Raw genomic sequence first — 20,683 nt, 5'->3', positions numbered from 1 at the left:
AGCTGATGGACCCCCAGCTATAGGAAGCATCTCATCCATCTGGCCAGTGAGAAGTCTGTAGGTTTCTATGGGATCTCCCCCTTACTCCCTAAACCCCAGTGAAGATAAACCTCGCAGACCCCCACACAATCAGGACCCCTTTCCTATCAGCCCTGTGATTATTCGAGGAACAACACCTCATATTCTGTCTCAGGAATCTCCAACCTGATGGCATCAGCAATGATTTCTCTAACTTCTGGTGACCCCTCCCCTCTGTTTTCTCTCATTCCTGTAACCTCCCCCCCCCCCCACCCCTTCTCTATCCCTCCCCGCCATCACAACCTGCCCATCAGCTCCCTCTGGTTCCCATTTCTCTCCTTTATTCCACGAACTCCTATCGGATTCCTTCTTCTTCGGCCCTTTGCCTCTTCTACCTATCACCTCTCAGCTTCTCACACCACTCCCTTTTACCCCCTCCCCTACTTCCCCACCCACCTACCTTCCCCCCTCACCTGGACTCACCTGTCGCCCGCCAGCCTGTGCTCCTCCCCCTCCCCCCACCATCTTACTCTGGCTTCTGCCCTCTTCCTTTCCGGTCCTGATGAAGGGTCTTGGCCCGAAACATCAACGGTTTATTTCCCTCCACAGATGCTGCCTGACGCGCTGCAGCATTGTGTGTGTGTGTGTGTGTGTGTGTGTGTTGCTCCAGATTCCAGCATCTGCAGAATCTCCTGGGTCTGCAGTTACTCGACGGGCACAGTGCTGCAGCAGGTAGTGCTGCTACAGCACAGCTCTGGCTGCGATCCCGACCTCAGGCGCTGTCTGCGTGGAGTTTGCACGTTCTCCCTGGACCATGTGGGTTTCCCCGGGTGCTCCGGTTTCCTCCCACATCCCAACGACATGCGGCCTCTGTAGATTGTTCCCAGTGTGGGGATGAGAGGTTGGATCTGGGGGGAGTTGATGGGACTGTGGGGAGAATAAAATGGGATTGGTGTAGAAATGGGTGGTTGAAGGTTAGCACGGACCCAATGGGCCAAAGGGCCTGTTTCCGGGCTGTATGACTACCAGAGCTTTGACCAGTGCTGGGAAGTTCCAACTCTGCATGGTTGGTTGTCCAAAGCTCATGGTCCCCATTAGGAATGTCTCACTATCCTATCCCCAAATGGCCCTGTTGAAATTAACACTACTCGGCTGTCTATTCCGACCAATCTTGGCTCCCGATCAGCAACACCTCGAGTTTAAAATGCCTTGTGCTCTGATAGTTCCCTGCTCCCAAACCTTCTCTCCCTCTGTCACCTCCTCCCAGCACACATCCCCGTGTTGTGACCTTGCACCTTATTGCACTGCACTTTCTCTGTAGCTGTGACACTTGACTCTGTACTGCTATTGTTTTACCCTGTGATACATCAATGCGCTCTGTACTAACCAATGTAACTGCACTGTGTAATGAATTGACCTGTACGATCGGTTTGTGAGACAAGCTTTTCACTGTACCTCGGTACAAGTGACAATAATAAACCAATACCAACACCTCCCCATCTTCTCCAACTTCAGACTCCAGCCCTGTCTAGAACTTAATCACTGCACCTGAGCCCTGACCTGGGGACTGCCTCGCCCACTCTCCCCGCCTCTCTCTCCTTCTTCGTCACATCCTTGCACCAGGCTCCACATCTACTGATGTGCTTTGACTCCACTTAAATTTGTTCGGTGACACCCCGTGAAGGCTTTTGAGTGTTTTTCTTTCCATAGTAACATGCTAAACAGTTGTTTCTGCATGAAATTGAAGTAGCTCATGCCCTCTAATCCAGGCAGCGTCCTGGTGAACCTCTTCTGCACCCTCTCCAAAGCCTCCACATCCTTCCTGTAATGGGGCGACCAGAACGACACACAATACCCCAAGTGTGGCCCAACCAAAGTTTTATATAACAGCAAGACTTCCTTACTCTTATACTCAATGCCCCGACCGACGAAGGTAAGCATGCCATACACCTTATTTAGCACTCTGTCTACTTGCGTGTATACTTTCAAGGAGCTATGAGCTTGGACCCCAAGATCCCTCTGTACATCAATGCTGTTAAGGATCCTGCCATCAACTGTATATTTTCCCCTTACGTTTGACCTCTTAATGTACATCACCTTACACTTGCCGGATTAAACTCCATCTGCCATTTCTCAACCCATAAGGCTTAGGTTTAAGATGTAGAAAGATTTAATAGGAACCTGAGGGGCAACCTCTTCACACAGAGGGTGGTGGGTATATGGAACGAGCTGCCAGAGGAAGTGGTTGAGGCGGGTATATTAACAACATTTAAAAGGTACTTGGACGGGTACATGGATAGGAAGGGTTTAGAGGGATATGGGTCAAACACAGACAAATGAGATTAGCTTAGATAGGCATATTGGTCAGCATGGATGAGTTGGGCCGAAGGGCCTGTTTCCGTGCTGTATGAATCTATGATTCTATATAAGATTATGAGAGGCATAGACAGTCATCATCTTTTCCCATGGTAGGGATAGTGAAAGGAAGGAGTTTTAAAGATCTGAAGGGTAAATTTTTTGACACAGAGAGTGGTTGACATTGTGGAACTCGCTGTCAGAGCCGTTGGTGGAATCAGATACAATCTCCACTTTAAGAGGGCATTTCGACAGGCACTTAAATAGGCAAGGTATAGAAGGATCTGGTCCTAATGCTGGAAAATGGGATGAGTGTTGATGGGGAAAAGGGTTGTCATGGATGTGAAGGACCGAAGGGCCTGTTTCTGTGCTTATGACTCCATGACTCTAAATAAAAGCACAAAATGTCAGAAACCCTCAACAAGTTGGCCAACACTGTGATGGAGGAACAGAGCTAACCCTTCAATTCAGTGACCTACCGTCAGATCTAGGTTTAGGCACTGGACAACCTATCCCCACAGCAACCCTGGCCTCACCCTATCAGAAAGCTCCCCTTTGTCCTATCCATTAATCCCCACCCACTCTGCACTTAAAGTTAACGTCTTCTCACTTTTCCAGTGTGGACAAAGGTCTTCAACCTGTAGTGTTCACTTTGTTTCTCTTCCACGGATGCTGTCTGATCTATTGAATATTTCTGGCATTTTCTGTTTTTATTGGACCATTCCCTGCAGATCGTGACTATTCAAGTACAGAAGGGTGAGAGGGGACGTGATTGAAACGTGAGATCCTGAGGGGGTGGAGGTGGAGACGATGTTTTCCCTTGTGGGGGGGATCTAGAACGGGGTATAACAATGGTCCATAGTCAAGTTTATTGTCATCTGCACAAGTCCATGTGTGCACAGGTGCAATGAAAAACTTACTTGCAGCAGCATCACAGGCACAGAGCATCAGATAAGCAGCATTCACAAGAAAAACATAAATTAAACATAAATTATACACAATTTTTACAAGAAAGAACACAATTAGAACAAAAAAAAGCATGTCCATTTTAGTGCAGAGTGATCAGAGTGGTCTTGGTGTTACTAAACTGCAGTAATTAGAGTTTTGCCAGTTGGGTCAAGAACTGAATGGTTGAAGGGAAGTAGCTGTTCCTGAACCTGGTGGTGTGGGACTTCAGGCTTCTGTACCTCCCGCCCGATGGTAGCTGCGAGATGGCACGGCCCGGATGGTGGGGATCTTTGATGATGGATGTTGCCTTCTTGAGGCAGCGCCTCCTGTAGATACTCCCGATGGTGGGGAGGGATGTGCCCGTGATGTATTGGGCTGAGTCCACTGCTCTCTGCAGCTTCTTACGTTCCTGCACATTGGAATTGTGGTCCCAGACCATGATGCAACCAGTCAGGATACTTTCCATAGTGCATCTGTAGAAATTTATTAGAGTGTTCGGTGACAAGCTGAACCTTCTTAATTTCCTAAGAAAGTAAGGACGCTGGCATGCCTTCCTTGTGATTGCATCTGTGTGCTGGGCCCAGGGAGGTCATTGACATGTTAACCTTGACTGCCCATTTCCCTCCACAGATGCTGCCTGACCCGCTGAGTTCCTCCAGCATCTTGTGTTTTGCTCCAGATTCCAGCATCTGCAGTCTCTTGTGTCTCCATAGAACTAGGGGTTCATGAGGGGTCATCCACTTTAGACAGAGATTAGCGGAATGTTTTATCTGTCAGAGGTCGTGAATCGCTGGAACTCTTCCTCAAAGGATGGTGGATGCAGAATCCATGTCTTGAAGGCAGAATTAGACAGATTCTTGATAAGCAAGGGGGGTGAAGGGTTACTGGGAGAAGGTAGGAATCAGAATCGGGTTGATTATCGCTGGCTTGTATGACCTGAAATGTGTTGTTTTGCAGCAGCAGCACAGTGCAAAGGCATAAAATTACTATAAATTTCAAAATAAATAAATAGTGCAAAGAAAAGGAATAATGAGGTAGTGTTCATGGGTTCATGGACCGTTCAGAAATCTGATGGCGGAGCGGAAGAAGCTGTTCCTGAATCGTTGAGTGCGGGTCTTCAGGCTCCTGTGATGTATGAATGAAGGTGCGGTGACCGAGCAGCTCTTCCTGCTGCTAATTTGCACGCTCGTTTTGAACGTGGTGAGGGATTCTGCCTCCACGTCCCAGTGAGGAAGTGAGATGGTTTGTGCTCGAAAGGCCTGGGTGGAAGAGGGAACATGAGCAAGGTTGGGGAGAGATGAGACCGCAGATACTGGAATCTGGAGCAAAAAGCAAACTGCTGGGGGAACTCAGCGGGTCGGGCAGCATCCGAGGAGGGAGATGGACAGTTGACGTTTCAAGTCGAGGCCCTTCACCCGGACTGGAAGAGGGGAGGTGAGGGGCAGGGGTGGAGCAAGAGCTGGCAGGAGATGGGTGGATCCAGGTGGGGAGGGGTGACGGGCAGATGGAGGAGGGGGGAGTGGGAGCAGCGACAGAGGCTGGGAGGTGAGAGGTGGGGGTGACAGAGGGCTGCAGATGGTGGGATCTGATAGGGGAGGAAGGTGGAGCCTGGAGCCAAATAAGGGAGGTGGGGAGGGCAGATGGGAACAGTGGGGGGGGGGGGGGACCCAGTAGGAGGGGTGTGTGGGCGGTGGACAGATGGAGAGGGTGGGGGGGGGAGGAGGAAACAGGGTGATGGGGGTGGGGGTGGGGGGGTGTAGGAGGAACTGGGGAGATCAGGAGGAGAGAGAAAAGGGACAGAGGGGGAGCAGGTTCCCTGAAGTTGGAGAATGCAGTGTCCGTACCGTTGGGCTGTAGACTGCCCAGGGGGGAATGTGAGGGGTTGTTCCTTTAGTTTGTGTTTGGCCTCACCCTGGCAGTGGAGGAGGCCGAGGACCGACAGGTTGGTGTGGGAATGGGGAGGGGAATTAAAGTTGCTGGCAACCAGGAGTCCCAGATGGCCACAGGCAAGGTGGTGAGGTAGAGGACAACACTTCTGTTGCCTCCTGTACAGAGAGCAGGGAGCAGCACAGAGCGTTGTCAGACCTGCAGGCATCACCTTCAGCTTTGGCCTCGAACACAAAGGTCTGGGCTGCCGAGGAGGAGAAGAGTTTGGCATAAAATGCAACGTTAAACCTCTCAAAGGCAGACTGACCGGATGAATTGTGGATAAGACCTGCTGATCAGTGAAGCAGTGCCAAGGTTGGGACCATCTGAGGTAGGCAGTTGTAGGACTCGGAGCCAGCAGGCTGAATGAAGAGACGTCAGATTTTCCAAACCCCTCCCCCCTCAGCCCCCGAGGTGATATGGAGTAGAGTCTGATCCAATGATTCAGCTGTGGATTGTGTGTGCAGAGAGGAGGGAGTGTTATCTTCACAAGGAGAAACTTTCTGGTCCAGACTCTTTCACTGTAACTGAGGATCTGAGGGGGGTCATAGAACATAGAACATAGAACATTACAGCACAGTACAGGCCCTTCGGCCCACAATGTTGTGCCGACATTTTATCCTGCTCTAAGATCTATCTAACCCTTCCCTCCCACATAGGTCATGTAAGACGTAGGAAGGGAAAACAAGTAGAAGCTCATTCCCTCAGCAAGGGAGGTCGATAATTTGAGGGACAAAGATGCAAGTATTGGTTCTGGTATTGGTATTGGTTTATTATTGTTGCTTGTACCGAGGTACAGTGAAAAGCTTGTCTTGCACACCGATCGTACAGGGCAATTCATTACACAGTGCAGTTACATTGAGTTAGTACAGAGTGCATTGAGGTAGTACAGGTAAAAACAATAACAGTACAGAGTAAAGTGTCACAGCTACAGAGAAAGTGCAGTGCAATAAGGTGCAAGGTCACAACAAGGTAGATCGTGAGGTCAGAGTCCATCTCATCGTATAAGGGAACCATTCAATAGTCTTATCACCGTGGGGTAGAAGCTGTCCTTGAGCCCGGTGGTATGTGCCCTCAGGCTCCTGTATCTTCTGCCTGATGGGAGAGGAGAGAAGAGAGAATGTCCCGGGTGGGTGGGGTCTTTGATTATGCTGGCTGCTTCATCAAGACAGCGAGAGGTAAAGACAGAATCCAAGGAGGGGAGGCTGGTGTCCGTGATGTGCTGGGCTGTGTCCACAACTCTCTGCAGTTTCTTGTGGTCCTGGGCAGAGCAGTTGCCGTACCAAGCTGTGATACATCCAGATAGGATGCTTTCTGTGATGCATCGATAAAAGTTGGTGAGTGTCAAAGGGGACAAACCAAATTCCTTTAGCCTCCTGAGGAAGTAGAGGCGTTGGTGAGCTTTCTTGGCCGTGGCATCTATGTGATTTGACCAGGACAGGCTGTTGGTGATGTTCACTCCCAGGAACTTGAAGCTCTCACACAAGCAGGCCCTTCGGCCCACCATGTCCATGCTAACCATCAAGTACCCATCTACACAAATCCCATTCACCAGCACTTGGTCCATGGCCTTCTCTACCTCCGAGATTCAAGTGGTCATCTCGATACTTTTTAAATAGAGTCTCTGCCTCCACCAACCCCTCAGGCAGTACGTTCCTGATTCCAGACATTTCCTTAAATTAGTGAGTGGAAGGACTGAGGGGGAGGTGTGAAAGGTTTTTCACTCAGAGGGTGGTTGGGGGTCTGCAACTCATTACCAGGAAGGTTGGTGGAGACAGAAACTCTCCCTGCATTTACCTAGAACCTGGATCAGCCCTTGACAAGCTGTGGGAAGCAGGGCTGCAGATCGAGAGCTGGGAAGCAAGGGTAACCTGAAGTCCACTTGAGCCGGCATGTATATAGTGGGCCAAATGGCTGGCAGTACTGAGGGAGCGCTGGGCTGTCAGAGGAACTGAGTTTCAGCTGAGGTCCTGCCTTTTCCCTCTGGGTGGGTGTATCTTGTTGGATTCAAACTATGCCAAGCCCTTCCCCCCCACCACCAGCGCAGCGATGATCTGCTCTGCCTCTCCTTGCTGTTTGTGGGATCTCGCTGTGTGCAAAGTGGCAGCTGCATTTCCTTCCCTATTTCAGGAGTACTCCAGAGCGACCGGGATATTCCGGGGTTGTGAAGGGTGCTATGCGAATGCAAGACTGCTTGCACAGCTGCAGTTGTTGTTCCCTGCCCTGGGGAGTCACAGAGTCATGCAGCACGGAAACAGGCCCTTCGGCCCAACTGGTCCATGATACCCATCTATGCTAGTCCCATTTGCCCATGTTTGGCCCATATCCCTCTAAATCTTGTACCTGTCCAAGTGTCTTCTAAATGTTCTTATTGTACCTGCCTCAACCACTTCCTCTGGCAGCTCGTTCCATGTACGGACCACCTTCAGGGTGAAAAAGTTGCCCCTCAGGTTCCTATTAAATCTCTCACAGGACATAGAATATAGAACATTGTAGCACAGCACAGTACAGTCCCTTTGGCCCACGATGTTGTGCTGTCATTTTATCCTGCTCTAATATCTGTCTAAACCTTCCCTCCCACATAGCCCTCCATTTCTCTATCGTTCATGTGGCTATCTCCGCTCTCACAGACCTGTGCCCTCTAGTTCTTGATTCCCCAACCGTAGGTAAAAGATTGTGTGCATTCTTCCTGTCTATGCCCCTCATGATTTTATACACTTCGATAAGGTCATCCCTCACTCTCCTACGCTCCAAGGAATAAAAAGTCCCAACCTGCTCAACCTCTCTCCATAACTCAGTCCTTCGAGTCCCGGCAACATACACGCAAGTCTCCTCTGCACTCTATCCAGCTTAATGGCATCTTTACTCTCACAGGGCGACCAAAACGGAACACAATATTCCAAATAATAGCTATTGATTAAATGATCAATCGGCCAGAATTGACACAAAAAAATGCTCTGACCACCGGCGGAATTTTGTCTTTGGAGGGTTTGTTAATGTCTGTAACTGCATGCCCTCTCTACATCCTGCTCTCGAAGGTTAGCAGATTGGCATCTGAGCTCCTAATTACACCTCTATAAGGTCACCCCTCAGTCTCTGACGCTGCAAGGAATAAAGTCCTAGCCTGCACACCCTCTTTCTATAACTCAGGCCTCAAAACCTGGCAACTTCTTCGTTAAGGGAGACGGAGGTTTCTTCCTACCCACGGTGGGATTTGCTGTCATCTCTGCGTGTGCAGGTACGGGGCGGAGACAGTCACTCATCTGCTGCCCTGGTGTATTTATCATCGAAGGAAAACCACTTGATTTACTAATTGGTCTGAACGAAGGGTTGATTTGAATTGGTAATGAAACCGGACAACATCTTCATTAGAAATGTATCATCTGGGGCCGTCCAGAAGTGCAGGCACTGCCTTCCCAGCCTCCAGGCCAGATGGTGGAGGGTTTGAGTCCCCCGACTGCCTGTCACTCGAGTCTGTCAGTGCTGGAACTGAGCGCTCGCTCTCTCTCTTCCTGCTGCTGCTTCCAGGGGTACAGAGCTGGGGACTCGCTCCACATCTGTCTGCACACACACACACACAGTCACACACACACACCACACTCACACACACACTCACAGATACACAGACATACACACACTCTCTCTCACACACACACCACATACACACTCTCACACACAGACACACAGACACACACACACTCACACACAGATACACAGACACACACACACCACACACACAGATACACAGACACACACACACCACACACACAGACACATACTCTCACATTCACACACACACTCTCTCACACGCACACCACTCACACACTCTCACACACACTCACACATACACACACACATACATACCCAGACACACACATTCTCACACACACACTCACACACATATACACACACACCACACATGCACACAGACACGCACATACACACACACACACTCACACACACGCACACACGCACACTCACACACACACTCACGCACACACACGCACGCACACACACACTCACACACACACACACACACTCACACACACACACTCACACACTCACTCACACATACACTCTCACACACTCACACACACACTCACACACACTCTCACACACTCACACTCTCACACACACTCACATACACACACTCACAGACTCTTTCACACACACACTCGCACACACATACACACGCTCACATGCACACACACACACACACACACACACACACACACAGAGGTGATATTTATTCCCCCAGAGGGTGTGAATCGGTGGAATTCTCTCCCCGAGGGGACTGTGCAGGCTCAGTCACTGAGTGAATTCAACACAGAGAGCAATAGATGTGTAGAGGTTGTATGGAGGGTAGGTACCACTGGTGCAGGGCAGTGACATCACAGGAAAAGATCAACACGATCCCATCGAACGATACAGCAAGCACAAGGGACAAATCCTGGAATCTCCCTCCCAAACAGATTGTGGGACACCCTTACCTCAAGGACTGCTGTGGTTCGAGAAGGCCTGGATCAAGTGGACGTGGAGAGGATGTTTCCATCAGTGGGAGAGTCCAGGATCCGAGGGCACAGCCTCATAATAAAGGGACGTCCCTTTAGAACTGAGATGAGAAGGAATTTCTCCAGGCAGAGGGTGGTGAATCTGTGGAATTCGTTGCCACAGACGGCTGTGGAGACCAAGTCATTGGGTGTGTTTAAGGCAGAGATTGATAGGTTCTTGATTGGTGAGGGGGGTTAAGGGTTATGGGGAGAAGGTGGGAGAATGAGGTTGAATGATGGAGTGGATTCGATGGGCTAAATGGCCTCATTCTGCTCCTATATCTTAAAGCCTTACGGTCTAAGGCAGCTCCCACCACCTTCTCAAGGGCAACTAGAGGCGGGCAATTAAATGCTGGCTCAGCCTGTGAAGTCCACATCCCCTGTGTGAATATAAAAAATAAGATTTTTTTTAGTCACATGTACATCGAAACACACAGTGAAATGCATCTTTTGCGTAGAGTGTTCTGGGGGCAGCCCGCAAGTGTCACCACACTTCCGACATCAACATAGCACGCCCACAACTTCCTAACCCGTACGTCTTTAGAATGTGGGAGGAAACCGGAGCACCCGGAGGAAACCCACGCAGACACGGGGAGAACGTACAAACTCCAAGTGGCTTTACCGTCTCCTTCCATCCTCATGAGTGTCTCAGCCTTCCCTTCCCCTTCTAGAGAAGCCAGTGCCTTTGACCATCGCCTGGGAATTTGTACTTTACAAGCGGAGGGAAGGAAAAGGTGAAATGGAATCTTTTATTTAAAATTCCGTCTGGCTTGCCAGATTGAGTTGGTGAAATGTTTCCCGGATAGCTGATTAAATAAAGGTTGTGTGAGCAGGACAGAAAGGGCTCTGTAGCCTTTAAGGTGATTGCTGGCACTGGGACAGGTTACTGTTTACACAGGTGGGCCATGCTTCAAATGTCTTGCTGTTTGACTTGTCCCTGGAGTGCACTGAATACATTGGGCTGTACCAAATCTTAGCAGGTTGGTTGAGTGAGGAAAGGAAGGACACAAGTTGTCTCGCTGCCGTGTTTGAGTTAATCCACACTAGAGTGACACGTTACATTTTTAACAATCTTGAGGTGGTGGGAAATATTTAAACGAGTGGCCCAGAATATTAATTAGCTTTGCTGCAGCGTGTTTTGTTATTTATTCATTTTTTTTAGGATCTGGGTGTTCGCTGGGAAACGCCCAGCATTTATTGCTCCTCCCCAGCTGCCCCTTGAGAAGGTGGGAGTGTGGCTTCTCATTGAACCCCTGGTCATCCTTCTGGTAAAGGTGGTCCCACAGTGCTGTTGGGGAGGGTGTTTAGAGCCAGTGATGATGAGGGTGCAGCAGGGGACGTCGGAGTACAAGTACACGGTTCCATGAAAGTGGCGTCACAGGTAGGCAGGGTGGTGACGAAGGCGTTTGGCGCTCTGGCTTTCCTCGCTCAGGGCATTGAGTATGGAGGTTGGGATGTTATGTTTTTAAATGTTTTTTTAAATTTTATTTACAGCGTGATAACAGGCCCTTCTGGCCCAGCGAGTCCGCGCTGCCCATTTTAAACCCAAATTAACCTATCCGTACATCTTTGCAATGTGGGAGGAAACCGGAGCACCCGGAGGAAACCCACACAGACCCGGGGAGAACATACAAACTCCTTACAGACAGCAACGGGAATCGAACCCCGATCGCTGGCGCTGTAATAGCGTCGCGCTAACCGCTACGCTACCGTGCAAGACGTGTACAAGACGTTGGTGAGGCTGCACTTGGAGTACCGTGTTCAGTTTTGGTCACCCTGCCATAGGAAAGATGCCATTAAACTGCAAAGAGTGCAGAGGAGATTTACAAGGATGTTGCCGAGATTTGAGGGACTGAGTTATGGAGAGAGGTTGAGCAGGCTGGGGCTTTATTCAATGGAACGTAGGAGAATGAGGGGTGATCTTATAGCAGTATAGAAAATCATGAGGGGCATTGACGGGGTGAATCACACAGTCTTTTCACCAGGGTTGGGGAATCAAGAACTAGAGGGCACAGGTTTAAGGTGAGAGGGGAGAGATTTAATACGAATCTGAGGGGCAACTTTTTCACCCAGTGGGTGGTCTGCATATGGAACAAGCTGCCAGAGGAAGTGGTTGAGGCAGGTACATTAACAACATTTAAAAGGTACTTGGACAGGTACATGGATAGGAAAGGTTTTGGGGAATATGGGCCAGTCATGGGCAAATGGGACTAGCTTAGATGACAATCTTGGTCAGCATGGACTGGTTGGGCCAAAGGGCCTGTTTCTGTGCTGTATGACTCTGGTGATTCTATGACTCAATGCAATTCCAAGTGAGATTGGTGAGCTGCTTGGAGGGGAGCCTGCAGGTGGTGGGGCCCTTATCCTTCTTAGTGGTAGAGGTGGTGGATTTGGGAGGTGTTGCCAGAGTCGTCTGGACAAGAAGCCTTGAGAATTTTGTACTTGTCGCCAAAGCTGATTCACGCGCTCATAATAACTTCCATTTATATAGCGCCCTGGATGTATAGATATATTCCAGGCCTTGGAGGAGCCTCACCAAATGGACATATCAGGAAATTTTGGAAAGGGTGCAATGCGCTGTGAAAGGTTTCAGCAAGGTTCTCCCAGGAGAAGAGCAGTTTAGGAAGGGAATTCCAGGGCCCAGGAACCAGGCATCCCGTGGTGGAGTGATCACATTCTGAGATGATCAAGGGCTGAGGGTGAAGGGAGGGGAGATATGGAGGTGACGATGCGGGGATTAGAGGCGTAAGGGAAGGGGATGGGACCACCGAGACTGCTGACAAAAGGAGTCCTTTGGTCCGAGGCAGCTCCTGTGAAAAAATTATGAGGAAGGGTGAATGGGAAGGCTCTGTTTTGTCTGAGCAGATAACCAGAAGACCGTAAGACATAGGAGCAGAATTAAGCCATTCAGCCCATCGAGTCTGGTCCATCATTCAATCATGGCTGATTTGTTTTGCAACTCATTTCTCCCCATAACCCTTAACCACCTTACCAGTCAAGAACCCATCAATCTCTGCCTTAAATGCACCCAATGACTTGGCCTCCACAGCCGTCTGTGGCAACAAATTCCACAGATTCACCACCCTCTGGCTGAAGAAATTCCTCCTCATCTCAGTTCTAAAGGGACGTCCCTTTATTCTGAGGCTGTGCCAGGGAGAAGAAGAACGGTTACTGTAGAGGAACGTGAGGACTGGAACTCACTGGCCGAGAGGCTGGCAGGGCACAAACCCTCCCGGCATCGAGAAAGTGTTTGGATCCAGGCCCACAGACTGAGAGCGGGGAGGTGGGATTAGTCTTATTCCGACACTCATCTGCTCGAGGAGTCTCCTGTACTGTAAATTACTGTGGTGTTGCTTTGAGGGAAACCCTCGCTCCTATTCCTTCCTCACATCCTGGTGGTCTGTCTGCTCCAGTCTTCATCTGTTGACCTATGTAGTGGGCCGTATCTTTCCGTAGTGGGCCCTATCTCACTGTAGTGGGCCATGTCTCAAATAACGATGAGTTGGAGTACAGGAAGGAGATAGAGAGCTTAGTGACATAGTGTCATGACAACAACCTTTCCCTCAATGTCAGCAAAAGAAAGGAGCTGGTCATTGACTTCAGGAAGGGAGGGCGGTGCACATGCTCCTGTTTACGTCAATGGTGCTGAGGTCGAGAGGGTTGAGAGCTTCAAGTTCCTAGGAGTGAACATCACCAATAGCCTGTCCTGGTCCAACCGCATAGACACCATGGCCAAGAAAGCTCACCAGTGCCTCAGGAGGCTAAAGAAATTTGGCATGTCCGCTTTTACCCTCACCAATTTTTACAGATGCGACACAGAAAGCATCCAATCCGGATGCATCACAGCTTGGTACAGTAACTGCCCTGCCCATGGCTGCAAGAAACTGCAGAGAATTGTGGACACAGCTCAGGACATCATGGAAACCAGCCTCTCCTGCAGGGACTCTAGTCCACACTTCTCGGTGCCTCGGGAAAGCAGCCAACATAATCAAAGACCCCACCCACCCTGAACATTCTCTCTTCTTCCCCCTCCCATTGGGCAGGAGATACAAAAGCCTGAAAGCACGTACTGCCAAGCTTAAGGACAGCTTCTATCCCACTGTTATAAGAGTCCCCTAGTACGATAAGGTGAACCCTTGAGCTCACAATCTACCTCGTCATGGCCTTGCACCTTATTGTCTGCCTGCACTGCACTTTCTCTGTAACTGTAACACTTTATTCTGCATTCTGTTATTGTTTTTCCTTGTACTACCTCAATGTACTGTGTAATGAATTGATCTGCATGAACGGTATGCAAGACAATTCCTGAGGTCAATGTTCCCTCTCCTTGCCTGGCTGCAGCTCCCAAATCACAGCCACTCAATGCGGTACAAAGCTTTCCCCAGAATCCCTTGGAACTCGGCACCAAGGGAGGCTGGAATTTTCCATTTGAGGAACGACCCATTGGGCATTTAACCTCAGTGGGAGTGCCCCATTTACGTGAAACGTTTACCCAGTCAGACCCCTACGTGACTCCAAGACCAACCGGCCTGCTGGACATCCAGCTCACCTCAGAGGTGGTCCACAAACCTTCTCAGTGCACCCTCTGGTGGCTTCAGGTGGGAGATGGGTGCCAGTCTTGCCAGCATTGCCACATCCTCAGCAGGCATCAATATCATCAAGTTGTCCTGGCACAGGAGGCTATTCAGCCCGTCATCCATACTGACTCCTTTAGACCAATTCCATTAGTCCCATTCCCTCACTCTCTCTTCCCATAGCCCTCCGTATCCATCCAATTCCCTCCTGAAGGACCTGATTGACTCTGTTTCCACCTCTTCCTGAGTTCCAGTTCATCACTGCCCTCTGTGTGAACAAGGTTCTCCATACATCAACCCTGAATCTTTTAGCCAAGGATTAATTCTGTCATCTCCAATCAGCATATCTTGTGAATTGGCAGTGGTGCTGGTATTGGTTTATTATTGCCTCATGTACTGAGATACGGTGAAAGGCTTTCGTTTGCGTGTCATCCAGACAGATCCAGACAGGATAGGTTGAGTGAGCTCGGGCTTTTCTCTTTGGAGAGAAGGAGGATGAGAGGAGACTTGATAGAGGTGTACAAGATGATAAGAGGCATAGATCGAGTGGACAGTCAGAGACTTTTTCCCAGTGTGACAATGGCTATCACGAGGGGACATAATTTTAAGGTGATTGGAAGAAGGTATAAGGGGGATGTCAGGGGTAAGTTTTTTACACAGAGAGTGATGGGTGCGTGGAACGCACTGCCGGCAGAGGTTGTGGGGGAAGATACATTAGGGACATTTAAGAGACTCTTAGATAGACACATGAATGATAGAGAAATGGAGGGCAGGGTTAGATCAATCTTAGAGCACAACATTGTGGCCAAAGGACCTGTACTGTGCTGTAATGTTCTATGTTCTGGATAATTTCTGTACATCAGTACATTGAGGTAATAAAAAGGAAAACAGAATGCAGAATATAGTGTTACAGTTACAGAGAAAGTGCAGTGCAAGCAGACATTAAGGTGCAAGGGCCATGACGAGGTAGGTTGGGAGATCAAGAGTTCATCTTCAGTGTATGAGAGGTCCGTTCAAGAGTCTGATAACAGCGGGATAGAAGCTGTCCTTGAGTCTGGTGGTACGTGTTCTCAAACTTTTGTATCTTCTGCCCAATGGAAGAGGGGAGTATGGACAGAATCCACGGATGGGAGGCTGCTTTCCGTGAGGCGCTGGGCTGTGTCCACAACTCTCTGCAGTTTCTTGCAGTCCCGGGCAGAGCAGTTGCTATACCAAGCCGTGATGCATCCAGATAGAATGCTTTCTGTGGTGCATCAGTAAAAATTGGTAAGAGTCATCACTGTTGTGATGTAGGGACATTCTGTGGACAGCAAGATCCCAAGCACAGCAGGATAGTGTTGACTGGATTGTCCAACTTCGAGATGCCTGTGGGCCGATAAGCAACGATGGCTGAAGGCAAACAATTTCTCAGTTTAACGTCTCCACTGAATGCATTTTGTTTCAGTTTTTAAGGAATGTTTTCTCGGATAACTTATCAGTTTTCCACCTCTTTTCTCCCTTGCTTTCCTCACTCAAGAAGAAGACATACCAGTGCATCAAGTGTCAGATGATCTTTCAGTGCGAGTGGGACATCCAAGTTCACGTGGCCAATCATATGTTGGGTGAGTGATTTAAGGTTCTTGGCCCGGTGTGTGCACAGCACGTTGCGCGGTCCGACCAGACTCACATGCGGCCTTGCTTATTCCACCCCTGGTTGGGGACAAACCTGCCGCAGTCACCCCTGTGGGGACAAACCTGCCGCAGTCACCCCTGCCTCCCTTACTGGGATGTCAAGTTGCTGGTAATCAGTGGATCTCCTGTACTAAACAGTTAGGGCAAGTCTTCATAAGTCAACTGATTGTGTGTGTGTGTGTGTGTGTGTGTGTGTTTGTCTGTGTGTGACAACATATGTGTTCATGTGATTGTACTCATGTCTATGTCCACACACGTTCATCTGTATTTGCGTATGTCTTTGTTCATGTGTCCGTGAGCATGTGTGTGAAAATGTGTGCCTGTCTTTGTGCATGTACACAGCATCTCTGTACATGTATGTGTCCATGTATGTGTTTGCTTTTGCATGTGCATGTTTCTGTGTACATATCTGTTTTAATGTATGTATTTGTGTACTTGTGTGTACATGTGTGTGTGCTGGTCTTTGTGTGTGTACACGTGTCCGTATCATATATATGTGTTTCTGTGTGTGATTGTTTTGTGTCTGTGTGTATGTTATCATGTATGTATCCACGTGTGTGCATGCGTTTGCTCTCCAGAGCATCGTAATCTGGATCCACTGGTCCCACTCGTCTCTCCACCCCACTGCTGAAGTCCTGTTGCAGTGCCCCCAGTCATTGGGGGCCTTCTGTGGGTTACTCCTCACTGCCACGTTGAGGTCAATATTAGACAGCTGCCCCTTCCCACTGCTGGCACACACAGTGCAGCAGTGAAAAATGAAGGAGAAGGCCAGTGAAATGCACAATCGATTCCTCGAGGCCGTTCCCATTCTCAATTCAGACATTAAATAAGAACGTAAATGTGGTTTAAGTGCGGTTATGGATGTTGGAAACACTCAGCAGGTCAGGCAGCATCTGCGGAGAGAGAAACAGAGTTAATGTTTTAGGTCAGTGACCTCTCGTCAGAACTGGGACAAGTTGGAGGCAAAACCATCACCTGCTACAGCCATTTGATGATGTTCTCCCATCAGTTCTTTCCTGGTTCCACCACCACCCTCCCTCATGAAGACCCATCACCTCGTTCACCGTTTCATCTCTCACCCTCTCCACTCCCTTCCCCCTCATGCCCTCATCCACCTCCCACTTCCCCAGGGTCCGGACATTGGTAAATAAACCCCTTCCTCTTCTGATGAACGGACGTGGAACTGAAACGTTAACTCTGTGTCTCTCACCACAGGTGCTGCCTGACCTACTGAGTGTTTCTAGTGGGGACTGCATTTTGCTTTCTCTTTGAATTTTCAAACCAAAATCAGGTCAATTGTAACTGAGCACAGGAGTGAGGGAATTTGCAGGAGGAAATATAACCAACAAACTTAATCTACTGCCTCTCTGTGCTGGTGCGGGGGGTGGGGGGCGCAGGATGTCCCTGTGATGGCTGTAACATATCTGGTGTGTATGGATATGCAGTGTGAGAAAACATCGTCTGGTTTATATTTCAGAGTAGTTAACCAGAACTCTCTAAACTCTTTAGAAAATTAGCCAAGCATGTAATTCAGTGGAAACTCGTGATTACTGCTTTATACTGGGGAAGTGGCTGCGTTGTGGCTCAGTGTTTCGCTGTCCAGACACCAACCAAATGTTGTGGGTTCAAGCCACACATCAGAGCAAAACGGTCTCAAATGATATTTCAGGGGTGTGCTGAGGGGGTGTCACACTGTGGGACTGGCGGTACTGGGGGAGGGTCACACTGTGGGAGATGATCCTTTCTGTATTAGATGTATACATTTGATATTTGTAGTCTTTTGTAGTGCTTTTAACTCATAAATGTTTTATACAAAACAAAAGGGCCGGTACTGAGGGAGGGTCACACTGTGGGACTGGCAGTACTGAGGGAGTGTCACACTGTGAGAGGGGCAGTACGGAGGGAGGGTCACACTGTGGGAGGGGCAGTACTGACACCCTAGCCGAGTTCCGCGCTCGGTGGGCCCCTCAGGGGATAGCGTGTGTGGTGGACGGTATGAACGCGATTCTTATTTGAAGTGTCGCGTGTCACGTTGACGGGTGTAGCGTCGCGTGTGTGTTTCGTTAGTATTAGTTTGCATTCTCTACTGTAGTATGTCGTTGCGTAGTTTCTTCTTTTCTGTATTAGATGTCGTGTATTGACACTGGTTGTCTTTTGTAGTGCTTTTAGTTTATAAACGTTTATTATTAAAAGAGGGGCAGTAAAAAAAAGAGGCAGTACTGAGGGAGGGTCACACTGTGGGAGGGGCAGTACTGAGGGAGGGTCACACTCCCTTTCAGCTGAGAGGATAAGGTCTCTACTTTCACAGTAAACAGCTGTTGCTATTTCAAGATATTCTCTCCGACATTTATCCCTGAATCAACATCAGTAAAACCCGGATTTTTCTTTTCGTTATTCCTTATTCACGATCTGGGCATTGCTGACGAGGCCGGCATTTATTCCCCATCGCTGACTTCCTCTTGAGAAGGTCGGGGGTGTGAGCTGCCTTCTTGAACAGCAGCAGTCCTTCTGGTGAAGGTGCTCCCACGGATATCACCATCCCTTCATCTAAACCCTGGAACTCCCAGGGATGGGGGATGGTGATATATTTCCATGTCAAGATGGTGTGCAGCTGGAGAGAACCTGCAGGCGGTGGTGTTCCGTGCACTCGCTGCCCTTGTCTCTCTTTGTATAGAGGCCTTGGATTTGGGAATTGGTTTATAATTGCCACATGTACCGAGGTACAGTGAAAAACTTTGTTTTGCATGCCATCCATACAGATCATTTCAAAACATCAGTACATCGAGGTAGTACAAGGGAAAGGCAGTAACAGAATGCAGAATAAAGTGTTACAGTTACAGAGAAAGTGCAGTGAAGGTAGACAATAAGGTGCAAAGGCCATGGCGAGGTGAATTGTGAGGTCAAGATGTATCTTTAATGTACTAGGGGACCGTTCAATCGTCTTTTAACAGCAGAGTAGAAGCTGTCCTTGAGCCTGGTGGTACGTGCTTTCAGGCTTACGTGGAGAGAATGTCCGGGGCGGGAGGGGACTTTGATTGTGTTGGCAGCTTTTCCAAGTCAACGAGAAGAGTAGACAGTGTCCATGGAGGGGAGGCTGGTTTCCGTGATGGACTGAGGGAGTGTTGCTGGAACAGACTTGGCATGTAAATAGATTACACATTGCTGTTTGTGGGACCTTGCTGTACACAGGCTGAGTCACATGGTTTGTACATTGCACTGGTGCTTTGGGAAGTCAAGGGATATGAAAAGCATTAAAAATTACAGGTCTATCCTTCATTTAGCAATGCATTCGTAAGGAAGTGGATCTGCTTCTAAATGATGCAGTCATGGTTTCTCCAAGGGTCAGAGTTTGCTGTGTAAAATTCTGGGGTGCAATTGACAGGGAGAGACTGGTAGACTGTTTCCTCTGGAACTAGGCACAATTAGGGCATAATGCTGCTCATTAAGGGGTGAAAGGAGGAAAGATTTCTTCACACAGATGCTTGTGGGTGGAGGCTGAGTTACAGAAGGTATTCAAGATTGAGAAAGTTTGTAATTTGGACACTGGGTCATTGTGGAATTGAACGGGAGAGTGGGTGAGGTCAAGAGTCAGCTGTGGTTTTGTTGAGAAGCAGTGCAGGATGGAGGGGCCGAATGGCCTACTCCTGTTCCTATTTCTTGCACTCTTGTGTCTTATGGAACACCTTGCTGTCTCTTCCAAAGGAATGAGTGGAGGTAGAATGTGGGAGCCGCTAGCTCTGGTGTGATCTGGGATGTTCTGCTTGAACAGGCACTGGAAGCAGGTTCAAGGGGAACTTCCAAAGGGAACTGGGGAGAGTGTTGAAGGAGAAAAATTCGCAGAGCTGTAGGGAGTGAAGTTAACTGGAGATTGGTTGCAAAGAGCCAGGCCAGTCTCAATGGGTGAATGAGATCTTCCTGTGCCATAAGCTGGAAACATGCAGAAAAGATTCACCAGGATGTTATTGGGACTGGAGGGCTGGAGTTACGAGGGGAGACCGGACAGTCTGGGACTGTTTTTCCTGGAGTGAAGGAGGCTGAGGGGTGACCTGATAGAGGTTTATAAAGTCATGAGATAAGGTGAATGGTCACGGTCTTTTCCCCAGGGTAGGGGAGACTAAAACTAGAGCGCACAGGTTTACGGTGAGAGGGGAAAGATTTAAAGTGGAACCGGGGGGCAAGTTTTTCACACAGAGGGTGGTGGGTGTATGGAACGAGCCACCAGAGGAAGTGGTACAGGCTGGTACAATTACAACATTTAAAAGATGCTTAAACAGGTGCATCAATGGGAGAGATTTAGGCAGATGGGACTTGTTTAGATAGACACCTTGGTCGGCAAGGATGAGTTGGGCCGAAGGGCCTGTTTTCATTCTGTATGACGCAAGATTTCAAATTCCCTTCTCCTGAAGCAGAGGGAGATTAGCTGAACCACAGAATATACATGGTGCATGTCTCTGTACCACATTGGGCCATTAACATTAAGAAGGGAGTGTCTTTAGATTGGGTGAGACGGAGGGAAGATCACCATCACAACCATCGCTTCTCTCCTTCTGCTTTCACAGCTTCTTGAAATGGTGAGCTGTGAGTGTCACCGTGCCTGAGAACTATTGTCTCTGCAGTCTCTCCGGGTTGGAGATACACAGA

General features: G+C 49.0%; 1 protein-coding gene across 8 annotated transcripts in view; it reads left to right on the top strand.

Moving 5' to 3' along the window:
• Nucleotides 1-20,683, top strand: part of LOC127574546 (zinc finger protein 521) — a 491,122-nt gene that overhangs the window by 228,135 nt on the left and 242,304 nt on the right. For 5 of the 8 annotated variants that reach the window (XM_052023605.1, XM_052023606.1, XM_052023602.1 and 2 more), the window contains one exon: nucleotides 15,888-15,972. In XM_052023605.1, the coding sequence (XP_051879565.1) occupies nucleotides 15,888-15,972 (85 nt within the window). The remainder of the gene's footprint in view (nucleotides 1-15,887; nucleotides 15,973-20,683) is intronic. The other 3 variants (XM_052023609.1, XM_052023603.1, XM_052023608.1) reach the window with 1 other exon arrangement.

This window comes from Pristis pectinata, chromosome 9 (genome assembly GCF_009764475.1).
Source record: "Pristis pectinata isolate sPriPec2 chromosome 9, sPriPec2.1.pri, whole genome shotgun sequence".
In the NCBI taxonomy this organism is placed as follows: Eukaryota; Metazoa; Chordata; class Chondrichthyes; order Rhinopristiformes; family Pristidae; genus Pristis; species Pristis pectinata.
Note: the sequence above shows the minus strand (reverse complement) of the source record. Positions and strands in the feature narration are given on the sequence as shown.